This window comes from Rhinolophus hipposideros, assembly GCF_964194185.1.
Source record: "Rhinolophus hipposideros genome assembly, chromosome: 24".
In the NCBI taxonomy this organism is placed as follows: Eukaryota; Metazoa; Chordata; class Mammalia; order Chiroptera; family Rhinolophidae; genus Rhinolophus; species Rhinolophus hipposideros.
In genome coordinates this window covers 1,965,399-1,988,975 of record NC_138070.1, presented here as the reverse complement: position 1 = coordinate 1,988,975, position 23,577 = coordinate 1,965,399, and the positions used below count along the sequence as shown (strand labels likewise).

The 23,577-nt window shown below is 51.6% G+C and overlaps 1 protein-coding gene across 2 annotated transcripts; it reads right to left on the bottom strand.

Annotated features, from left to right (window-relative positions):
* Positions 1-1,891: 1,891 nt before the first annotated feature.
* Positions 1,892-22,879, bottom strand: SLC15A4 (solute carrier family 15 member 4). Of its 2 annotated transcripts, none has more exons than XR_013992443.1 (8): positions 22,343-22,876; positions 16,788-17,083; positions 12,629-12,797; positions 12,102-12,179; positions 11,484-11,652; positions 5,364-5,519; positions 4,091-4,601; positions 1,892-2,910 (listed from the first exon to the last, which is right to left on the bottom strand). XR_013992443.1 is itself a non-coding variant. In XM_081036386.1 (8 exons), the coding sequence occupies exons 1-8, from the start codon at positions 22,874-22,876 to the stop codon at positions 2,753-2,755; spliced, it is 1,719 nt and encodes a 572-aa protein (XP_080892512.1). In that variant the 5' UTR covers positions 22,877-22,879; the 3' UTR covers positions 1,892-2,752. The 2 variants fall into 2 exon arrangements, 1 of the variants encoding a protein (XP_080892512.1); XM_081036386.1 differs by having other exon boundaries at positions 4,091-4,249; positions 22,343-22,879.
* Positions 22,880-23,577: the final 698 nt, after the last annotated feature.

Below are 23,577 nucleotides of genomic sequence, written 5' to 3'. Positions count from 1 at the left end.
TCCTTGGCTGGGGCCCCTCCCTCCATCTTCAAAGCCCACAACCTCTGTGACCTCTCCTTTGTAGCCACTTTGTCTCCTGACGTCCTGCCTCCCTCCCTCTCTCACTATAAGGACTCCTGCTGTCAGGGCTCAGCCAGGTGACCCTGATCACCTCCCCACCTGGAGAGCCTTAACTTCCTCACATCTGCAAAGCCCCCTTTGCTATGTAAGGTCCCACATTCTCAGGTTCCAGGGCTCAGGATGGGACGTCTTGGGGGAGGAGGGGTTGGCTTTTTCAGATCACCACAATGCTGATCTGAACTTCCACCCCGTGCAGGGTACAGAATAGAGAATAAAACATAGTCTGGCGCCCACTCCCGAGAAACTTCAGTACCTTTATGAAGAGCCGCCTTAAGTGAGGAGCCATGCGCCACCATTTCCGTAACTGCAGGGCCCCAACCTGCACTGCTCTGTCCCAGCCACCGGCTAGCTGCTCTGTGTATGTGCTTGTTCCTTCTAAATGAGGAGCGCCCCATGGGTGACAAATTCTTCCCGACTGGTCACTGATACCATCATCAGGCAGGAAGGGGACTGTGTGCAAGAAGGGGAAGGAGGTGAGCCTGCCGATCCAGGAAGTATGGCCCGTCAGAGACAGGAGACGCGGGTAATTCCCAGTGTAGACGGGGGTGACCCGTGGTGTGCAGATGGGGTGACGTGTGGGGTGGTCATGTCACCGCGGCTCCCAGCCACACCAGTGTCCGGCCTGCAGAGCACGAGTAGGGTCACCAACATAAGGCAGTGGGGTGGCCCCCCGAACTCCTACCTCCTCAGGAGGCGTCGGTGGGGTTTGAAGGATCCGGCGGCCTGGGGTGGGGGTCCGCCAGGCCCCAGGGGCTCACACAGGAGAAAGGCCTATCAACACGCACTGGCTAAGTGACCAATAAAATTGTCAGATACTAGTGCTTCACAAACCTCCATACGACCAAACAACGAAAGCCCCCCAAAATAAACGAAACTCAAGGCCCACCTGCCCCTCAGGACACCCTGTGCCCTGTCCTACCTCCTGTCCAGCCTCCACCCACCCTCTAAGTTCAAATGAAAATTACAGGGTTGTTTCTCCATAGGCAGCGCTTCGGCTAAATTGCTCGAGTCCCCTTCGGACGCCGAGGGTGTGTCTAGCTCTGGCCCCGGCCCCTTCCAGCCCCCAGCCCACGATGGACACCCAGGAGGGGGGGCTGGTGAGGACCTGGTCCTTCCAGTCCCGCCTCACGCGCCGGGTGTCAACACTGCACGTGCACAGCAGCCTACAGTTCCTGTCACTGCACCGGTCATCCGTCCCTCCTGTGGCGAATTCCTCACGGAAAACCTCCTTCCTGACATCATGGCTTCAGGGTTTACACTATGCAACGTATCCTGAAGACGCACTTCCACGTCTGGAGGGTAACGCACGCCCAAAGGCAGAGCTTCTCCCCCTTTTCTAGGTTGTTCTTCACCAGCTCACCCTGCAGCCCTGTGAGCGCTGGCGCTACGCTGACAGTACCTGACTGAACCCCACCGGTCAAGACTGCCTCGTACTTTTCTGTCGTTTTCCTATGCTTCGTATTACCGAAACAGTAAGAAAAGAATGGGGGTTTGTGTTTGTGTCTGTTTTTTCTGAATATAAAGTATATTTGAATCCAGAGCAGACAAGAATCACCACCTCGGGAAACCTGAGTCGTGTCAGGAACAAGTACTTTATCGTGATTTTCTGTGAATTCCTGACTCGGGAAACTCTGTGCCTTCAATGTGACAGCTCGGGATCCTCATGACACTGTGTAAATGCCGAAGAAACGACGGTTATGGGATCCATGCAAAGAACTACTTCACGGGTCTCAAATTGGAGGTGCTTTTGAGAACAAAGTTATACCAGAAGTACAGCAACAAATAAAGAATAGTTTATTTAACAAAATCAGAACGCCACGTACATGTAAAATACAAAAGTTGGTGACTAGTCAAACAGTTCAAGTTCACATTTAACGCTTTCCACTGTGTGTAACTACATTAATTCTGTCCAAAAGAACTCTCTCCTGACACCCTCCCGCGAAGGGTGCCCAGATGGTGTTTTACAGCAGGACTGGTGCGGCAGGTGTAACAAACTCTTTAAGCTGCTTTGCAGCCTGAGACAGGACACATGCGCTTAAAGACTTCTCAATGCATGTTCTTAGAGGAAGAAAAGCAATGTCAATAGTTTAAAAAATTAGTATCGTTTGAAGCAGTGCCAAAGAATGGGGAATGGCAAGACGTGTGGCTCACAAAAAAAAGTGACCAGGACATTCACACAAAGCCTCTGCAGTGTTTGACCAAACTTCTCTTAAAAATCCTCCCGTTCTTCAAAATGAGATGTTTATTAATCAAAAAAGAAAAGTCAGATGACACGGTGCGTGCGAAGGAAATGACAACACCTGTTTGAAACGCTAAGAAGCCGACTGAGCTATGAGGAGCCTCCCGAGAACGTGCGCTCTCCACATGTGGGTTTCGTCCAAAGGAAACCCGCGGCCTGATGGACGCAGCAGCCTTCACTTTCGAGAAGCAACACACCTCTGCAGCCCTGTCCAGGAGGCCCAGCGTCGCGGAGACAAACCAGTAAGGCACTTACCGAGTTCATCTGGCTGAAGAGGGGAGACAGCAGTGCCGGTGTCACACAAGCTTTGGGGAAGCCAGACATTCACAGCGACCTACACCCTGCCCCCCTCAGTCACCTGCGGGCCCCTCAGGTGGAGACCCTGTGTGAGCTTCAGAGCCGGGAGGCCCTCCTGCTGGCGGGGGTCCCACCCCCTCTGGATCGCTGACGGTCGTATTTCACGGAAACGATCAGGAAAAGCAAGAGGGTAGCTCCTTGAATGGCAGCCAGAAGGAAAAAGTAATAGTTCAAATGGCAGCCATTAATGTTACCTGGAAAACGAAACAAAGAAGCCTATGAGAGATTTTAAAAGATTTTTCCTATTTAATTTGGTTCCTACTACGTCAGAGTGACTTTTAAGGGTGGTCAGAAAAAAAAAAGAAAACAATCACGTATCTGTAATTCAAAACAAACAAGCATTTTGTTTTCAAAGCCTTTGCAAAAAGTCACCGGAAGTCAGACATGTCTCTAAGAGGGGCTCCGGACTGGGGTCTCTGCTGGGACCCCTCCTGCTCCTGGACCCCATGTCTCTCCTGGAAGGGGGAAGGGAGTGTTCCCAGAGCCCATAACAAAGGAACGTAGGGATGTGACCCACTTCTAGCCTCATCCTCAGGAAAATCCATGCGGGGCTGAAGAGGACGAGATGACAATCAGTGAACAGTGTGACACCGCATGGCAATCTGTAAAAACTGGCCACGAGAGAAATAATGTCAACTAAGCCTCTTTCCACTTTTTTCTGTACAGAACGTTTGGGGAAAGTAAAGAAGTCTTTTGTGTGCTCCGCCAGCAGGAGCAAACATCAGACCGGATGCGGCAGTGAGCCCCAGTCTGTTTCATGCCGTGTTTCCTCCCAACTATCTGCAGGGGCTCCCCGCACCCCCATTAGGCGGAGGGCAGAGCTGACGTTTCGGAAGACGGGTGTGAAGACATGCAGAGGGCGCCTGATGTCCCCCCTCCAGTCCTGGAGTGCTGTGGGGTGTCACCATGGGTGCCACACAGAGCAGCGAGAACACATGAGGAGACAGGCCTCGTGTCCCGGGCCACTGGGAAACGCCATTGTCTCCAACTGGACACAGCAAACTCGCCTTTCGTGAGCGTGTGTCCAGCGCCCCAGGTGCCCCCACTGCCCTCAGCTGGGAGACCCCATACGATCGGTCTGAGTGACGTTTGTTTACTGGGAAAGGGCGCTTATCTGTTGTTTTAACAGCAGACAATTAAAAGGCACGGTCGGGAAGAAGCCGCCACACGGACAGACGTCCATAAATGAAACCGCGACGTGGACGTTAAGGTGGACAAGGCGTCTGCAGACCAAGGACGTCCCAGGCCGGCCAGGCACGGGGACAGCAGGACTGGCCAGGCTGGAGGGACAGGGACAACCCACACTCACACCGCGCTCCTTCCCAACATCCCCTTGCGCAGCAGTCACTTGCTGAGCGGGGACGGTGGCCTCACCGAAGTCCGTGTGGTTGCTCATCCACCCGATGGCCCTGAGCGACACGAGCGCCAGCAGCCCCGAGCCCACGAAGGAGCCGACGCCGGAGAAGAAGAAGAACAGACCCATGATGGCACTCTGCATGGACTTGGGCGCGGCCGAGTAGGCGAACTCCAGACCTGCGGAGCAACGGGGTGAGCTGAGGGCCGGACGCCGCTCCTGTGCTGAGTGCCCCGCAGGGCAGGAAAGCAGCCGGGGGTGGGGGGCGGGGGCGTAAGAACTTGAATAAGGCGCGACTCCGTCCCCTGCTTGGAAGACAGTATTTATGGGAATTCGAGAATCAGAGCTACGAGTGGGAGGCTTTTCCTCCTGTCACAGTGACAGGTCCTACAAGACGCGAGGACACAGACTTCGCTCCTTGCTCTCAAACTTCAAGGTAACATTTGATACGTCAGCTCGTAGAATGTCTTGGTCTTTATGGAAAGAAAGGTTGAGAAGCAAAATTTTCCTCTAGTGTCAACTAATGGGAGTCTGAAAACAAAGTAGATACACTAAAATGCGGAACCTACTTAAGAATTCTGTTTTAAAGGCAATATATTTTAAAACAATTCCAGCAGGCACAGCTATAAATTCAGATTTTTATAATAACCAGACGCGCAGATCTGCCATGGATTCTAAAGGAAGGCCCATTCTGGGTGATTTATCCCCTCAGAAATCCATCAGCCGACTCGGCATGTGTGTGTGAGGTGAAAACCATCTCCTCCCACCCCCATGCCTCTGGCTGGCTTCTGCTTGTCATTGATTTTCTCTCCCCGTCCCAGCAGCCAGAAATGGTCTGCACAGAACCCACCTTCCTGATCGCAGACTTGATGGGGAAAGGAGAGCACGACCCAGGAGAACGTGTTTTTAAAAACCAGACTTGTATTCTTGTGAGTCCGAACTGAACCGCTGAGCTGGGGCTGCCATTTGCACCCTTAGGTCACGTGGCCGGGCTTGACCAGAAGTGCCGGACCCGGAAAACCCACCCCCGTAGGGAGGCCCTTCTCTCTCTCCTGTGGCCCCTCTAAGGTGGCATGGGACTTCCATGGAAATATTTTTAAAAAGCTGTTTTTGTACCACGACAGGAGAACCCCAGCCACTGCTTACTTACCAATTCATATTCTGAACACACCTGCCCACCAAAAACACAAAGCGCTGCTTCGTCTCAGCATATTCAACACAGTAAGAAGACGTCATGGCTTTTGTCCCTTTCTGGCCCGACTCGCCCCACACCCCTGTGCCACGGAAGCTTACCTGCAATACTTGCAAATATTTCACTGATGCCAATCAGCACGTACTGAGGGACCTGCCACCAGATGGGCAAGTCGGCGGCGAAATACACGACGTTCCCAATGGTCTGGTTGATGGTTTTCTCCTTAACGAGGTCCAGCCTTTTGCTTTCCAAAATCCCTAGAATTCATAAGTTGGTCAGTACAGCGTTTGCTCATTAACATCTGCAATTAAACTAAACCACTGGCTGTCCGCTCCCAGGCGTCTGCTGCCAAGCACATAAAGGCCGACGCCCAAGTACACAGCTCCCGGAACCCCAATGGAAGGGTGCCCCCACTTCCAGCTTCCTGAGTAGGTCACTAAGACACAGGGTCACTTCACACGCGTTTCACATGGTGTTTATAAGCCAGATGTGCAGAACGTTCAATCTATTCCTCACACCCCGACTGCTCACCTACGCGCCTGTTCTGTTTTAAGGTGGGGGGGGGGGGGCTAGAGCCCTGCGATGAAAAGACAGTGCTATTTGCTTGTCCGTAGGTTATACATTTCGAGACTGTCACATCACGGTACGAGCTGTAAGCTGATCCACTGCCATTGTCATCACCATGGTAACTGACTAATGAGGCACCTGCACCTCAGAAGCCAAAGGAAAGGGTCTACTCTCAGTGGCACGGCCACCACCGAGTGACGGCTCATCCTACAAGCGGTAGACGACAGGGGGAACTCAGCCACAGCGAAATGGCCACTCTTCACAGAAGCAAAACTAAACCATCACAATAAAGTTTAGAAACGACAGTGTGTGGGCCCAAGGTCTGAGGTTAACAACGTGGACATGTTTGGTTTTCAAGAAGCTCTAGCTGCAAGTGAAATAACAGACCCCAGGATTTAATGCATATATAAAAATACACGTTTTAGAACCGCATGGAGGAGGAGAGGAGCCTGGGGCCTGGCAATGGGATATCGTTAAAAATACGAAAAAGACCATAACATGGCTGGCAGGGTGATGACAAGAGAAGCTCTGGAACCTGCACCCCAAGCCACATCTGAAGTGACATGTTCAAGCAAAGACGGACATCAAGGGACCAAGGGAAGGAAGTGGGCAGCTCGCTCCCACGGAAACCTGCACCTCCTCCTCGCAGGCCAGCCGGGGGTCCCCGACCTCCCCATCCTCACTGGGGGACAGGCAGGACAGTGGCCTCAGAGCTCCTGCTTTCACTGCGGAACAGGAAAGAGGAATAAGCAACAGAAAACGAAGAACTAACCCAGGAAGTGAGACAGAAAATCATAAAACAAACCCAAGGTAACAGAAAGAAATTAATAACTGAATCCTTCACTTAGAAAACACAAATGATCAAACCGATAAATCGAAGAGATGGGATGACCACAAAATACATACAGTCTCGGCAGATCTAACAAAAAAGAGAACATACGCACATGAAACTAGCAATGAGGAAGGAAACACAAAGGATTTATTTAAAAGTCTATTTTTATCTCCACTAATGATTTTTCTAAAACTGAATAATAAAATGGATGGTTTACTAGGGACATTTAAAAAAAAAAAAGTGCTTAAGTGATTCAAGAGGAAATGAAATCTGCACAAAACTGAGAAAAAAGTGAAAAAGCAATCAAATTTCACCTCCGGTCGTGGGTTCACAGATTTTCTAGGTGAAGTCCTGCACCTCCCTGGGAGCAGACAGCCCACCCTCATCGTGTCCGTCTCCTGCCTACAGAAACGGGGGCTCTGCCCACTCCCCCGAGACACGAGGCACTGACTGGTGTCACTTACGGACACACAGGTGCTAAATGAAACCGCAGCCGATTCCAGTCCAGCGGTCAAAGCCAGCCCTTTTAACAAGCAGGGCTTAGTTTAGAAACGCAGAAATACTTAAAACATCAGGAAGCTAATATAAATGAAAAGCATGGGTAGCCCAGCTGGGGGGCGAGCGGGTGGCATGTAATCCTCTTGGAAAACAAAATGAGATGTCGGAGCAAAATCCAACACTCATTTCTGCCCCAAACACTCAGTAAACGTGAGGTAAAGTTAGATGGTTAGCAGCACCCTTTCCAACTAAGAGGCAACGGAGAGCTTGACCCTTCACAGTGAGCGAGCCGCGGGCGGCGCTCGTTAGTCAGGGGAGAGGAGACAGTCTAGCCAGTGCTGGCAAACAGCGGGGAGGTAGAATTATTCTAAGAACCGTTTGAAGAGGATGCGTGACCACCTCGAAAATAATTCACTGAAACTCACAATTAAAAAAAAAAAATCTCATATATGAGCAACGAAACATATTAGGTTGGTGCAAAAGTAATTGCAGTTTAAAAGGTTAAAAAAATTTGCAAAAACCGCAATTAGTTTTGCACCAACCTAATACATAAAGTAGTTGGGAATAAACTTAACATTAAATGGATAGGACCTAAATGAAGAAATGTGTAAGACTTTGCAAGATACCGTAAATGAAATTAAAGGGAAAATTTTTTTAATTGGAAAAAGCATATGTAAGGTGAAATAAAATTCTGAATAATAACTAAAGAAAAACCCATCAGAACACTGGGCACAACACAAACTGTACACAGAACAGAGCGACTGTTCAATCTGGGGAAAAACCTTAAGCATCACTAAAAAAAATACATGAAAGCAAAGATGTACCATGTTTTAACCCATCACAAAAGAGATTAACACAAAAAAGTAAGCAGTACTGACAAGGGTACTGTAACGTCAGAAATTCTGTGCACTTCGGCTGGCGTTTTCATGCTGGGCTGACCGCCCCACAGAAACAATAAGACGAGTGCACACATAGGCACACAGAGGGCGTGTTGTTAAATAAGGACCGGAATCAGCCATCATTTAATAAGAGAGGACTCGTTTTCAAAAATGATAGTACATTCAAAAATGGAAGATTACGTAGCTGTTAAAAAACCATAATTTGAATTTGTAATTGACACAGAAAATGGTACGTATGTAGCACACAGAAATAGAGGGCTATGAACTGTGGGAATGGCTTGCTCCTTTCTGTTTTAAAAAGAGGTCATTTAGCTGTCACAGAAAATATTGTAGGAAGATATAAAGTGTCCGTCATTGGGTGGCGGGTGGACGAATCCAACCCCCTCCATCTCTGTATTTTTGATGACCAGGGACTGACTCTGCAATAATCATCTTTAAAAACTCGCTGCAGACCCGCGGTTCTTGGCTCTTCTCTAAGAAGCGAGGACCTGGGGAAAAGCCCTTGGGCTCTGCCGGGTCCCAGAGTGCGTGCTGGACACCTGCCCAGAGCCCAGAGCCCCGAGCCCTGAGCCGACAGCCTGCAGCACACGCTCCAGCCTGGGACATTCGCTGTAGTTCCTGCACTGAAGGCCGTGACGGGACGGAGGGAGCTGAGCAGCAGACATTTCACTAAAGCGATGACCGTAACGGTGAGAATGAGGACCCTACATACATGGCAATAAAGGATGGCAGCTGAATGTTTGACGGGCTATTGAAGGATATTCGTGATACGTTAGGGTGTTTAAAGCACGCGACAGAGGGAGTACCACCAGTTGTCACACACCACGGAGGGAACGTGCCTACGCACGTGCAGATGGCAGTGTGGGCCTCCTGGGGTGATGGAACTGCGTCTCCACCTGTGTGAGGACGACTCCTCGGTACTGAGGGTTTCCCTCCTTACATGTAACATGCATGGCCGTTACCGTACCTTCACGCTTTGCTTACGCTTACTTTTTCTCAATCAGGCTCACGTCAGCCTATGTAGCAGGATTCCATTTGTGCAGAAACACAAACAGTGTATGCGTGCAGCGAAATCAAGACCAGACACATACCATACCAGTCGTGTGAGCGCTGCGGATTACGTGATTCTAGGTTTGTTTTTCTTTGTGGTCCTAAAGTTCTCAGCAGGCACGGGATTATGTTAGGAACTAAAGAACACATACACACGTTTTTAAGGGGCAAAGGAAAACTAACAAATTAACACACTTTCCATTTCTGAGTTCATCAGCTCAGATGTTTCTTTTTCTTAAGAAGACTTGAAGAAGCCCCTTAGACCTGCTCTATTCTCATCTGAGAAACTTTAAAGAAAGAATTATTAGCGGCTGGTATGGCACTAAGTGGAATACATTGATTTATTAGGGGTGAACGTAGTGGATTGAAAGGCAAATTTATTAGTAATGAATATAGTAAGCTACTAGGCAAAATAGTTTCTTTTCCATCAAAACGTTGGTTTGCCACAATAGCTGCGGGTCTCTATTCGAAGGTCATTACTGCTCCAACTCAGCGATCCTCACTAGCGCTGGAAAGGAGCTGTACGAGACAGGGCCTTTTCCGTGACACTAACAAACTGTGCTCCAGTCAAGTCATGGGATGTTTAAACTGTCCGGACCAGCGACAGGCACGTTCCTTCCCAGGATTTGGCCACTTAGCAGAGCAAGCCTAGAACTATAAGCATAGCAGGCACTTTCCGTCTCTGAGTCCATCGGTTCAGAAGCTGCCATTTCAGAGCTGTGCAGCCACGCCAGCTCAAAGCTCTGTGTCCCCACGCGTGCCAGTGCCACTTCAAAGGCAGCCCGATTCTGCTCAGCACAGGAAGCTGCCCTGTGTTTTCCAGCACTTTCCAAAGGCAGGACGGCCGTGTCCGATGGGCATTCTCAACAGACCCTGGTCTGCCAGCTGTTTCCTGCGCAAACAGGTTCCGAAACCAGAGGCACTCCCTCCAAGGCTCTCAGGGCAGCTGGCAGAGACTCCTCAGCCATAATGAAACTGAAAGGGACGGCGGGTGGTATTAAAGGAGCCCAACGCAGAACCGACTAGAAAATGCCTGGGGAACGGAGCACATGTCCTTTCCCACAGCGAGAGACCAGGGCCTCCCCTCCGTGGCATGTGACCAGCGTGGTCATGAGCAGAGAGAGGGCTCCCCAATCTGGGAAAGGGGGGCGCTGCTGAGATCACAGCCGAGCCTCCAACAGGGACTCAGGGGCGACAAGACGGACAGACGGACAGCACCTCCAGCCAATCACTGCGCCCCCAGACAGTCCCGCTGACCACCGCCTGCCTGCCTGTGGACACCTGCTTGGAGCCCAGCTGTCATTCAGCTCCATTTTCTCACACCTGGCTTCCCATGTGCCCCAGGCCTGGAGAACAGGCGAATGACAAGGAAAGCACACGGTCCAAACTGACTCAGACACGACCTCACTGTAATTATCTATTTGATCGAGAGAAAACGTAATTGTCTTCTAAGATGTCCCAGTCTCTGGGATATGGATTTCTTAAGCCTGGGGACTCATTTCTTTACATCTATTAAGTACCCTATCAATATGTTCGCTCGGCGGTGGGAGATGAAGGCTGCTGGAGAATATTAAATTCTGTCTCAGCAGAGCTTAGCATCCAATTCCTCACAGCAGTGGTGATAGAGTTGATTCAGGAATAGTTGCTTTCTTATTATAAATGAAGCTGTTTTACGGCGCAATCATTTTCCAATATTAATGAAGGAAGAAGTCCAAATAACTTGGGAAAGTCACAATACCTCAGCAGAAGACATTTCAATTTATATTCCACACTAGAAGAATTATGGAGACAGAAAGGGCCCCCCAAAGGGTCGCTGCCTCCCTCGGTGATGGATACTTAGGCATTACTGCTGAACTTTTTCCTTTTTTTCTAAAGGGTAGGGGCTGGTTGTGAACCTGTAACTGATGAAACCTTTCTCCAGGAAAACGCACGCTGCCTGTATATGGCGTGCAAAGGGCTCGGGGGAGCACTGAAGCCTAGGAGTGGACCCGACGTTTAGAATCCTAGGGGGTGTGACAAACATATACCTTAAACTTATAAAAATCCCTCTGGTCAGAAATCAGCAGTTGTCCGAAACCTACATCAATGGGATGGGGACAAGTTCCTCTGACTCAGTCTAAGCCACTTCCCAGAGCACTTCCCTGGGGTGTGTTCTAGAAGAAAACTGACACATCCCTAAAGAACCCTAAACTTCCTATAACGAGAAGGTACAAAACGAACAACTCGGGTTTAAAATAACCTGTGCAGTTCTCTTTTAAAGTACACACTTCCTGATAACACGTGGACCGATCCGTCGGGGTCGATCACTATATTCTGAACTCCCCACAACCGCCCAAGTCCGTTTTGAGCAGAAATGAGTGGAGGTGGCTTCTCACCTGCAGCGAAGGCAGAACACATGACAAAGAACATCCCGACGGCGATTCTTTTTAGGGACGACGGGAGTAGGCCATTTCTCCTCAAAATGGGATCAACCAGCTTATCCTTTAGCGGAATTAACAGAAGGATAAGCACCGCGTCGAACATGGTGAGCCAGGCTGCTGGGAACTAGAACGAAGACGGGAAACACGAGTTTATTTCTCTGCAGAACAGGGGGTCACTTACCCAACAACTGAAGTTGGAAAGGGAGAGGCGTATCCCAAGCGCAGGTCTACAAAGCATTCGGGCCTGTCACTTTCAAGACGCCGAAATTGAGGCAAGATATTACTTCTAAACAGATTTGCATTTATTTTTCTGTGCTCTAAGGTGAGGCTGGGAGATTCAGGTGAAAATATTCATTCATGTTTAATCGACTGACATTAGTTAACTTAATCTAGTAAATGACCCAACCAATAGAAAAACAGTCTCTAAAATAAGTAAAAATTCCACTTCAGTAAGAATGCTTTTGGTTCGTGCTAACTGGTAACACTTATAAGGTACCCACGATGGCTAGGAGGGACCCACCTGTCCCATAAACCCTGAGTGATCATTTTCAGATCACTGCCAATTGTTCTCACCGTATGAGGAATTGTTGTAATACTGGAAATTTCTGGAATCCTCAAATGAAGGCTCTGTAATACATACGTTGTCTGCATCTAGGGGTAAAAAGCGGTGTCGTTATCCATGAACAGCTCGCCTTTCTAACACTTCCCGTGACTCGGCCCTCCCCCAGCCTACTCTGCAATCAGACAGGCAATGAAATGGCTCAGGTTGGAACAGACAAGTCAATTATCTGATCATCATAAATTCATCTGGAGATCAACTTTGAAAAAGAAATCAGAGTTATCCAAATGAGAAAACAAACGAAAATAAGGGGCCTGGAAAAACAGAGGTGTACCCATTCCTAGCTGCTGCTTTGAAAAACAATTCAAAACATTTAAATGAGCAAAAACGATTCTGTAACTAAAAACAAGATTCCAAGACCCTAGAGACTCAGGGGAAAGAAAGCACGGAACCCTATGTACTTCAGTGATGGCCCTGCCGGGTGCCAGGGTCACATTTCACAGGGAGATAAAGGAAATTAAACCTGTTTCTCACCACTCACTTGAAAATACACTGTCCAGTAAGGTATCAAAGCCAAGAAAACAGGGACAATCTTGACAAGAGCCTTCACATCTTCCACTTTGTCTTCTGTAAATGGCCCTCCTCGAGACATCTTACATGAATCAAACAGACTTTGTTTAGAAGATTGCTGAAAGACTCCACTGCCTTCACTTTGGGAAATAAAATGAAGGAATTAGTTTTTTCCCACCCCTCGAAATCAATTATTTGGTCACAAACTAAGTTTGGGGTAGGAAAGCAGCCTGCTGCACTGAATTTACTTAAACGTCATTTTATTACCTACTAATGGTCCACACCAACCAGAGCTACCCCGATGATTGCCAAACATTGCAAAACGTCCCGAAACAGCTGACACAAAATGCTACTGCAGCCACTGTCACTTAACGAGGCTACAAGGTACAGTGTGGTCCCAGCTGGCACTGCGGCCCATCTCGTCCCAGCTTTGGTCCCCCGCCAACCGGCCACTTGTGGGAGGAAGGCCTGCAGTTTTCCATCTGAAGCTGGCAATACCTACAGCAGCCCCACCACGGGGTTCATATTTGAAGAGAAAACTGCGCTGGATTGTTGGAATTTCTAATTAGGGAATTTATCAAATGTCCAGACCTGCAATCGACACGGATGCTGCCACTAGTCAAATGTAAAACGTGGTCATGGGTGTGATGTGAGGCAGGCCCTGCCCTATTACTGCAGGGAAGCAGTCGTCTCGTATAAAGGCAGAGCTGAGAGGGGAGAGCCAGTGCTCAGGACAAGGATGGTAATGTCACATGAGTGCTCACTCCTTAGGCCCGCGAGGGTCAGGACACCTTGCCAGCCGCCTACAGCGGAGGAGCCAGGGCACAGAGACGGCAAGGAATGGACCTGAGGTAACACAGCCTGAGCTGGGGCTGGTTTAAGCCCAGGCAGTGCTGGTTCTGAGCTGGAGGCCCAGCCCTCGGCAGGACACACTTACCCTTCTGCTCCCCACCCACAGGCATCACCCCCACCCCCAGCAGGCCTGTTGCTTGGTCAGAACTCAGGCCTTAGAGCCTGGCTCTCGTATTAGCAGCTTCCCTCCCTGGGTCTGTTTCACTGGTGATAAAATGATGGGGTCCCAGTGGATAGCTCCGAGCCCTTTCCTAGCTCCGAGACACTCCAATGGAGAAACGTGCTCTAACGTTTCCTTAGGGGCACCAGAGAAAAACGTTTTGTTTTAATCGCACACTATTCTCTAAAGCCAGAAATGCCAGTCATCTGCTTTCCAGTCTATAAACTGCTGTCCCATTTAGCTGAGTTACCACTACTTTAAATCATCTGTCTTACAATGTTCAGATTTTTAATCTGAACTTTAAGAGTACAGAAAACTGAAAACTTTAACTTAACATTTTAGTCAAATTTTGTACAGAAAAACTAAATTTATTTCAACAGATATTTCCCGGGCACCTATGATCTGCCCAACTCCATTTTAAGTGGGTACTGGGGGTACTCGAATAAATAAAAAAGATACCGTCCCTATCCTCATGCAGCTTTGTCTCTTAGGGGAAAAGAATCAGAAAAAAAACCCACTCAGAGTAAACCTCTAAATTCCAAAGGTATTTTTCCTACTTTCATTTGAGAACATTCATAGCTGTTCCAAATTTTTTTTGACCAAATAAGGAAATTGAAAGTCGTCGTATACTTCATATGACGACTATTGTCATACTGCACGTGTGTTTCTAAATACACTTAAATGTCGAGTAACATCCATTTTCTCACCAGGAATCACTCACAGGCGACTGGCTACATTATTTTTGTTTCATCTCATTATATAGTTAAAGAACCGCTAAGTCAACATGCATCTAAAGCCTGGCCTAGCTCATACATATTGTTAGTGTATTATTTTTGCAACATACAAAGGTCCAACATGGAGGCACGGTCACTCATGACACGGAACAGACAAGTCGATATGATGGTTGATGAGGCCTTGCTCCCCGGAACTGTCTGCAGGGGCTGTATGCACACGCGTGTGCCTTCTCTGGGAAGAGGGTCCGTTAGTTCTCAGGTTCTCAACTCCCAAGAGGTACAGATTGAACTGAGTGGATTTCATTTAAAAATGGCACTAAATCATCCTCAAAACACAGACCAACCTAAGTCAGAAGGAAATGGAGATGGGGCAGATAAAATGAGAGTGCCAATAAGGGAACATGGGGCGCTGCCTGCTCCCTTCGGATTCTAAGACGAGCACCTGCGTGCAGTCGTTAATGTTAAAGGAACTGTCATCAGGGGCAGGCGTGCTGCTGGGAGCTGTGCACACGTCAACGCACCCAGGCCTCACGATGTCCTATGGGATGGGTCCCTTTCCACTGCTCAAAAGAACACGCAGACTCTACAAGGTCATTACCTGCCCGAGGTCACAGAGCCCGGAACTTGTGCATAAGGAGAGAACAATCTGAGAATTCTCTGGGCCATCAACTTTTCTGCAAGCTACGTAGTCCTTTTTATCTTAATTATGCCAAAGGAGGCTTCCAAAAACAAACCTAAAGGGAATCCGATTCCTGAGTGAAAATCCTCTTCACTATGGCACCTGTGCATTAAAACCCACCAATGTCCCCGGAGCAATGGGTCCTCTCGCAGTGTCTACCAGGAAAAACACACACACACACACACAGAAACCGCGAGGGGTTCCTTCCAAGGATGTGGTTTGCTAAAGGGCCTTCCGTGTGTAGGATGGACCTCTAGGGTGGGAAACTCTGCTTTTGCCTGGAGACAGGCGGTGCCTGAGGAGAGCACCAGTGACCGCTGCTGGGGCGGAACCATTTTCACTCTTAAAACTGTGCTGTGGTCCCACCGTCTGTCATGCTCAATTGTGAGTCACAATGCCACACTGCCCCACCAGGATTCCAGGTCCCACGGGTGGCTCAGACACCTGTCGGAATTCGACACAGGGACAGCTGAAGGAACCAGAGGTGTTCAGCCAGGGTGAAGGGCCACAAAGGCGGTTTGGGTGCAGCTGGAAATCTCCCCCGTGGAAGGGACAGCAGACGTTCCTTATGGCTCCAAGGACCAAATGAGCTACACAAGCCACAAGGGGGCAGATGTGGGGGCCAGCCTGGAGAACACTCCAGCCATCAGGGCCACCCGACCAGGAGCGTGCGGTGCCACAGGCAGGGAGCCCGCGTGCCTGAGGTCAGGGCCTGGAGAACACTCCAGCCATCAGGGCCACCCGACCAGGAGCGTGCGGTGCCACAGGCAGGGAGCCCGCGTGCCTGCCTGAGGTCAGCTCCGGGCTCAGGGACCGCCCCCCCCCCCAGAAGGTCACCTGGATGGACAGGTCCCTGAGGGACTGACTACACGGGTCCCAGCAACTTCCTGGGTGGTGGACTAGATCCTGGCCTCGCTGTGGTGACGCGATGGAACAAATCTGTCCTACTTTCCGGAACTGGACAGCCAAAGGGATGCATTTACTGCATGGAAATTATACTGCAATAAATAGCAAAACACAAATTCTGAGGTTTCTCTTGGGCAAATTCTGAACTTGGCTTTAGTGATCGGCAACGGGGACCCCCTTTGCCTAGGGCTGTGGGACTTCCCCAGGTCATGGGACTTTCAGGGCTGAAACCGGGAAGTCCCACGCAAATGGGACCTGGAGCTGCCCTCCCTGCACCAAAATTCTGCTGTGTCCTCTGTCAGAGAGCGGCTGGCATGACCATCGGATCAGGCGGCCCTTGCTGACCCTTCACGTGCTGACCCAGAGTGTAAGGTGACAGCTGACTGTTTAGGGAGCATCGAGAAGTACCTACAAAGTAAGCAACTGCTGCGTGCTTTCTCATTCAAAGGACTGTCCAAGCTTTTTAAAAGAAGAGAAATGGACCGAGTTTGTGCCGTCTCCTCTAAGCCTCTGCACCTTTCTACTGTACCGTCCGCATATAACTAAGCAGTCGGGAGCTGCCATCGGCATCAGCGGGGAGACAAGGTCACGTGCAGGTTAAAACGTAAAAGCAGAGCGAGTCAGGATGCTGGGCTGGTTTTCAGGTGCAGAGGGGCACCTGTCCCGCCTCCTGGCTGGTGACGTGAGTTAAAGGACGTGAGACGTGAAGCACTCCGCCCGGTGCCCCGCCCAGTGAGCAGGTGACAGACAGGAAGCAGGTGCCTCAGTTGCAGCGAGCCGGGGACGGGGTCCCACTCACCCACTCTGACCGTGCTCTCTCGTGCGCTTCTGCGGACGGCAGGAATATGCCAGGATCTTGAACATATCGGTGAAGGCACTGCCGTCGGGGGGCTTGGTGATGAAGACACTCTGGCCGCAGAGGAAGATGAGGAAGGACACGCCGATGCAGACGGTGGGGATGGCATAGCCGCTCACGAAGCTCACGTTCTGCTGCACGTAGGCCGTGCCCCCCAGCGACACGATCGCGCCCAGGTTAATGCTCCAATAAAACCAATTAAAGAACCTTCGTGTGGCTTCTGGGCCTCGGTCTTTAACCTGAAACAACCGGCAGGAGACAGGTGGGAAAGCGTCTGAAAAACGTCAAGGATGAAACACAGACGTAATGTTTTTACATTAAAACTATTTTTTCTGTATTACAATTACTGTTGTCATCACAGCCTGGAAGAAGTGCCACACGACCATGGTGTTTACTGAGCCATTCGGGGTCCCCTGACCAAAACTAAACAAAGCAACCTACACTCTCCATTGCTACACGTTCTGGGTAATGTGTCTCCTAATTATGCTTAAATCCAACAAATCCTGGAGAGGCTCCCAAAACACGGTGTGGACTGCCTGCCTGGGGCCTCCTGGGCCGAGGTGTCTGCATTTTAATCAACTTCTCAGGAGACTTTTCCAGTCACAGCTCCATAGCTCCCGCCTGGAGAGAACTGGAGCACAGAGGAAATTACGGACATTAGATCAGCAAGGCCACCACTGGGATCAGGGGACATTCTGACAAGGACAGATTCCTGGAAGACTCAAAAATCCCTCATTTCCCGAACTTGGACAAACATACGCACCGAGGGAACAAGCCACTTCTGGGTGTACAGTCTCCACAAGACGACTTCCCTACAGGGGGCCCATCTCGTTGGTGACAGCCCCTGGTGGGGGGGGCACCCACAACTTCCCTTCCCACTTGGGTTTTCACATCCACACCAGCCAGTCGCTTCATAAAACCTGTAACAGGCTTACTGACTAAAGGCTGGCGCTGGCTCTCACACAGACCGTCTAGTCCGCAGTGTTAGACTTCCTGCCGTCTCGTCCTGACCTCACAGGTTATGGAAAGGCTGGACAGTTTCTGTTCCAGTAACAGATCTGATCTGATTCTGGTCCACGGGGCAAACTCCTAAACAACAGATGAGGCTTCTCGTGGAGCCCAAACACCCAATTACGATCCACAAAAACGCACCTTTTAAGTGAGCACATTACTTGATGATACATGAACCGCTGTTTTTTACGTGTTGGCAAGTAACATGCTTAAAGGAATTATATTGTAACCACCATCCCAAGCTCAAAGCCTGAGTTCTAAATAAACCACGTGTTCTCAGGAGAAGCTTACACTCGCTTCCCACCTACATCTGAACCGCACAGAGGTCCTAGACCAAATGCTGGCCCGACCACTGAGTAAATGACTTGTCTGGGGAATTTCTTCTAGGTCTAGGGCAGACAGCTCTTCATGCACACGCAATGCATCTCAATGTCACTAAGCTGGATGTCACCCGTCACGCTCTCCTGCAAACAGACCAGAGGAAAGAAAAACTGTGGGCAGAGAAACTATAACTGAAGATATAAATACAAGTAATTGGGTGGGGGGAGCTTACAAGGGAAGGGGGCCAGCAAACAGGAATCTAAAATTAATGCAGACATAATTTAGGAACACCGAAATACAGCGCGGGCCTCCCCCTTACCCCAGGGCACTGTACCCACAGTCCCAGTCGTCAGATGTATCTTCTTGAAACAAAGCATGAAAACACTAACATTTCATTAGTCTGGCAAAGCCCTAAGATTCCAGTCACACTCACATCCTGCTGACCCTGCCAGCCCACTGACTAAACTTCCAAGTGGGACTCACCAGAAATGACTTGAGAGGAAGCTAAGCCTGGTGCCCAGGCCCTAAATAACGACATACCAGGGATTCTCTGGGAACAGATGGGAAGCTGGCTCCTGCACACTGCAAATCACATGCCAGGTGCCCTGGGCTGAGGAGCCAGCAGCCAGCACCCCATTAGTCACATTACATCATCGTCCCCGCCGTCCACCAAGGGCAAGCAGCCTTTCACGTGACTGCTGAAAAGACAAGGCCGCATCAATTCAGAGGGGAGCGGAACGATCGGAATCACGGAGCCGAGAGCGTGGCTCAAACAGCTGGCTTCTGTGGGAAAATTCCTTACAATGCACACGAGTGCATTTTTTCCTCTAGGAAAAAAACGTGTCATTTGCTGTCTCTATCGGTAAAACCGTCTTTTCTTCTTTCAGACTGCTACTTCAAACCCTCCATTCACCCATCAAGAACGACCGTGACCTTTGAAAAAGGTAAAGCACTGGGGGAATATATGGGGCTGGCAGGACTCACATCAAAATCCATCACCCTTAGAATCTTCAGCTACTCATCTTCTTTCCAAAGTCAACCCGGGCCTTACGTACAGCCTGACCCCATCCATCTCCACTTCGCGTGTTTCCCAGAGGCCCCACGCTGGAGACAAAGACGGGCGTGATCCACAGCAGCTTCAAAACATAAATAGCTGTCCTCAAATCAGAAGGGCCAGGAGATGACAGTGACCTGACATGCTTCACGCCCCAGACCACGGCTCCCTTCACCACGCAGCCAGCACCCCGGGGAGGGCAGCCTCTGAAATTCCCTTCAGAGACCAGCCAGCCAGCACCTGCCATAAGGGTACTTTTTCCTTCGACATGATTTTAAAGAGATACAATTCACACACTAAAAAAATCCACCTTTTGAAATTACAACCGAGTGGTTTTTAGTCTGTTTCCAGAGTCCTGTAACTACCACGTAACCATCCAATTCCTCACTCTGGTCACACCAACGAGAAATTCCCTGTGGTCACTCCCCATCCCCCCTCCCCCGGCCCTTGGCAACCACGAGTCTACTTCTCGTCTCTCTGGCTCTGCCTGTTCTGGACGTTTCATGTAAATGGAAGCATGCGCTCCGTGGCCTTCTGTGCCTGGTGTGTCTCAGCATGTTTTCAAGGTTCCTCCACATTACATTGAGAGTCAGCACTTTGTTCCTTTTTATTGAATAATATTCCACTGTGTAGATGGACCACTTTTGCTTTATCCATGGATCAGCTGCTGGGCATCTCCTTAATTTTTACTAAAAAAGATTTTAAACTGATAGAAAAGTTGAAAGAATAATTAAGAAATACACTCCTATATCACTGACTCACATCCTTAGTTCTTTGTCTGTATCTTTGAAATATTCTTTCAGGCTAAACTTTTTAAAAATAAGGTGCAGCATCATATTTCACCCCGGAGATTTCATCATGAATCCCCAAAAAACAAGACCATCCTTCTACACGACCACAATGCCATTATGACACCTGGGAAACTTCACAGCAACACAAGTGTGTCTAATATGTTGTCAATATTCACTTATCCCAACTGTCTGAAACAAATGCCTTAGAAAACCTCTGGGACCTCCTCCTCATGAAAATGCGCGGCTTCTGGCTGCCCAGCCTCTAACACCGCCGAGTCTGCAGTGCTCCTGGTTTTCCCGAGTGTCAGACGTGGAGAGATTAGGCCACTTATCTTGTAGAAGAGAACACATTTCTTTTTAATGTCCACATTTAACGACGCCTCAAAAGAGCGCATATTCTGTCATGTGTTGTAGATAACCCCTATAAGACCATTTGTTCTTTAAGAAATTACATTAATTTTGCATCTGTCATCTCCCCGAGAACACTACCTTTTAAGTCATCACGCCTGGGTCCAAACCCAGCTGCCCCACTCACTGGCTGTGTGCCCTGGTGGGTGAAACCCTTGAAGCCCGTTTCCTGTGAGACAGAACAACTGTAGCATATAAATTGTTGGGGGCTCAGCAGGACCATGTAGGGGGAGCACTCAGAGCAGGAAAGGGCCTAAGACTCATGTCAGCCTTCAACCCTGTGGCCTGGCCATTGAAGATGGTCAACTGTGCTCCCAGCAGGCGGCCTTTGCTGGGCCTGTGAGCTGATGGCACCTCAAGGCCAAAGCCACACGCCCCGGCCTTGAGACCCGGCCCCCGCATTTCTTTTCATCCTCACGGAACACACACGGCCCGCTCATCTCGGCGCAGTGGCTGAAGTATGGACTAAGGAATCAGACCTGCACTAAAGCCCTGGCTCGATCCCTCACTGCCCACAGGACAACAGCAACGACCAATCCCTTCTTCGTGCCGGTTCCTGGTCTGAAGAACGGATGTAAGAAGATCCACGTGCGGTTCAAGTGAGATCAAGTGTGTGAAGCACACTCCATGGTGCAGAGAATGAAGAACTCGGTACACCAGGCAACTATTACCTCCAACGTGACTACAAGGTGTCGCCTTACTGTGATGGATAGCCTTCGACAGGTATCGGAGAAGCTCACATTCCAAAGACCAGGCTCTCGAGTGCTGGCCCAGTCACGCACTAGCTGTGTAGCTTGGAGCAAATGATTTCACATCTCAAAGCTCCGTTTCCTCATCTGTAAAATGGGCACAGTAAGAGCAGCGGCGGCGTGTGGACTAATAAAGTACTTAGCACACAGAAAGCCCGCAGTGAATGTAGGCAACTACATGGTTACTTAACAGAAAAACCTAGGAGTTATCTTTCCTCTCGCTCACTCTAGCTCCGTAACTCTTCCCAAACCCACCCTCTTCGCTCCACGCCCAGTGCCTCCACTCTCTCTCATCTGGCTGGTGTAACACACTCCTACCGGCATCCTGCTGCCACCACTTCCCATTCAACCTAGCTTCTCCACCGTATGTCCGCACTCGTCGTCTGACAGCAGGGCCTAAATAGTTTAGGTTTTGAGAGACGCTCAGTCTCTGTCCCAACTACTGATTCTGCTCCTCTACTGTGAAAACAGCCATTGCGCAGCGGAGAAGCAGACAGGCATGAGCAGGCCCTCCGTTTCGATAAAGTTTTCTTTGTGGAGACTGAAATTTGAATTTCATGGAGTTTTCACTTGTCACAAAACATTCTTGTTTTCCCCCTTCCATTTACAAACCCAAGACCCGTCCCTCTTCTCAGCTCCCAAAACAGGAAGTAGCCCAGATTCGGCTGCAGGCGACAGGGCCACGCCCGGGGCTCCGGAAGCTGAGTGTTTCACAAACATAAATCAGGTCACGTTGCTCCTCTGCTGAAGGTGCACGAAGGCTCCCTCCTGTCCCCGACACAGACGTGCACGTCCTGGTCAAGGCTCCGGACCTGGCCCCAGCCGCCACCTCTCTTCCCGCTTTAACACAACCCGCGTCTGACCTTGTGTGGGTTCAAGGCGGACACGTGTCGATCTGACACATTTGGGGACCGCAGCGCCACTGCTACGCGGCCACAAGCCCACCCAGGACCTCCGTCCTCTCCTCCCGCCCGGGGCCTCGCCACCCGCGGTGCCCGGTCCGGGAGCTCCTTTGGGGCCGTGGGGTGTCCCCGCCAAGGGCTCCTTTGCAGAACGGAGGCCCTCCTCCGCGGCCGCCGCGCCGGGTGCCCGTCCCCACGGCCGCCTGCCCCGCGCGCGGGACGTCAGGGCCTCGGGACGTCCCCGCCCCCGCCCAGCGCTCACCTGGTCGGCGCCGAAGGGCGTGATGTTGGCCTTGACGGCGCCCACGCCCAGGCCCACGATCGCCAGCGCGCTCAGCGTGGCGGGCGCGCAGTAGCGGGTGGGCGCGTCGGGGCAGGGCGGCGCGGAGCAGTTGCGGACGCGCGTGGGGTGCGGGGCCCCGCAGAGCGCGGCGCGCGTGGCGGGCGCGGCCAGCAGCGGGAAGGCCAGCATGCCGAGCAGGTAGAGCGCCAGGCTGAGCAGGATGGCGCGCGCGCGGCCCAGCAGCGCGTCGGCCAGCCAGCCGCCGAACGGCGACACCAGGTAGGTGAGGCCCATGAAGAGCAGCAGCGCCTGGCTGGCCTGCGCGCCCTCCCAGCCGAAGCGCGCGCCGTTCAGGAACAGCACCAGGTTGGCGGTGACGCCGTAGAAGGCGGCGCGCTCCAGCAGCTCCGTGAGCAGCACCGCGGCGCACGCCGCGCGCCGGCCCGCGAACGCCGCCCGCCGCGCGCCCAGCAGCGGCGCCCGCTCCCCCGCGCGCCCGCCCGCGCCCTCCATGCGCCCGCCCGCCCGCCGGTGCCGCCGCTCTGCCCAGCCGGGCCGCCGCCCTTGTCGCGAGACGGGCCCCGCCCCCGCCGCCTCGGCCCGCCCCCCGAGCGCCCCATTGGGCGGCCGCGCAGCCTCCTCGGCCCGCCCCCCGAGCGTCCCCATTGGGCGGGCGCGCCGCCGCCTCGGCCCGCCCCCCGAGCGCCCCATTGGGCGGGCGCTCAGCCTTCTCGGCCCGCCCCCCGAGCGTCCCCATTGGGCGGGCGCTCAGCCTCCTCGGCCCGCCCCCCGAGCGTCCCATTGGGCGGGCGCCCCGCCCGCCGAACTTCCGGGGTCGCCGGGGAAGCCCGCCCCGGTGGCGGCCGCGCTTCCGCCGTCGGTAGGGCCGCGGGGGCGGACGCGTTACCGTGGGCAGGGTGTTTAAAGCGGAGTCTTACCCGGACTGCGGAGGCCGCCGGGGCGCTGCCGGTCCTACCGGCTAACGGGCTCCGGGTGGCGAAGGCGGCCCGCGGCGCGGGCGCTTGTGTGATGTGCGGGCCGCCCCGTGCACGGGGGGCCGGCCAGTCGCCTCGCTCCGCTCTGCTCTGCACTACATGCCACTGCCCCCCCGGTCCCCAGCTGTGACAACTGGACATTCCTGCAAATGGCCCCTGGGCACCAAGTCACCCCGCTGAGAAACCCGTGCCCCAGAAGCAGCCACGCGCGGAGCCTGT

Bases quoted from the DNA above. Each gene is read 5' to 3' on its own strand.
- SLC15A4 (XM_081036386.1), bottom strand. From the start codon at position 22,876: ATGGAGGGCGCGGGCGGGCGCGCGGGGGAGCGGGCGCCGCTGCTGGGC. The intron at 11,653-12,101 runs GTGAGAACAATT...TCTTCGTTCTAG, and splicing joins TTACAACAATTCCTCATACG to TTCCCAGCAGCCTGGCTCAC. The intron at 4,250-5,363 runs GTAAGCTTCCGT...GTTGCTCCGCAG, and splicing joins AATATTTGCAAGTATTGCAG to GTCTGGAGTTCGCCTACTCG.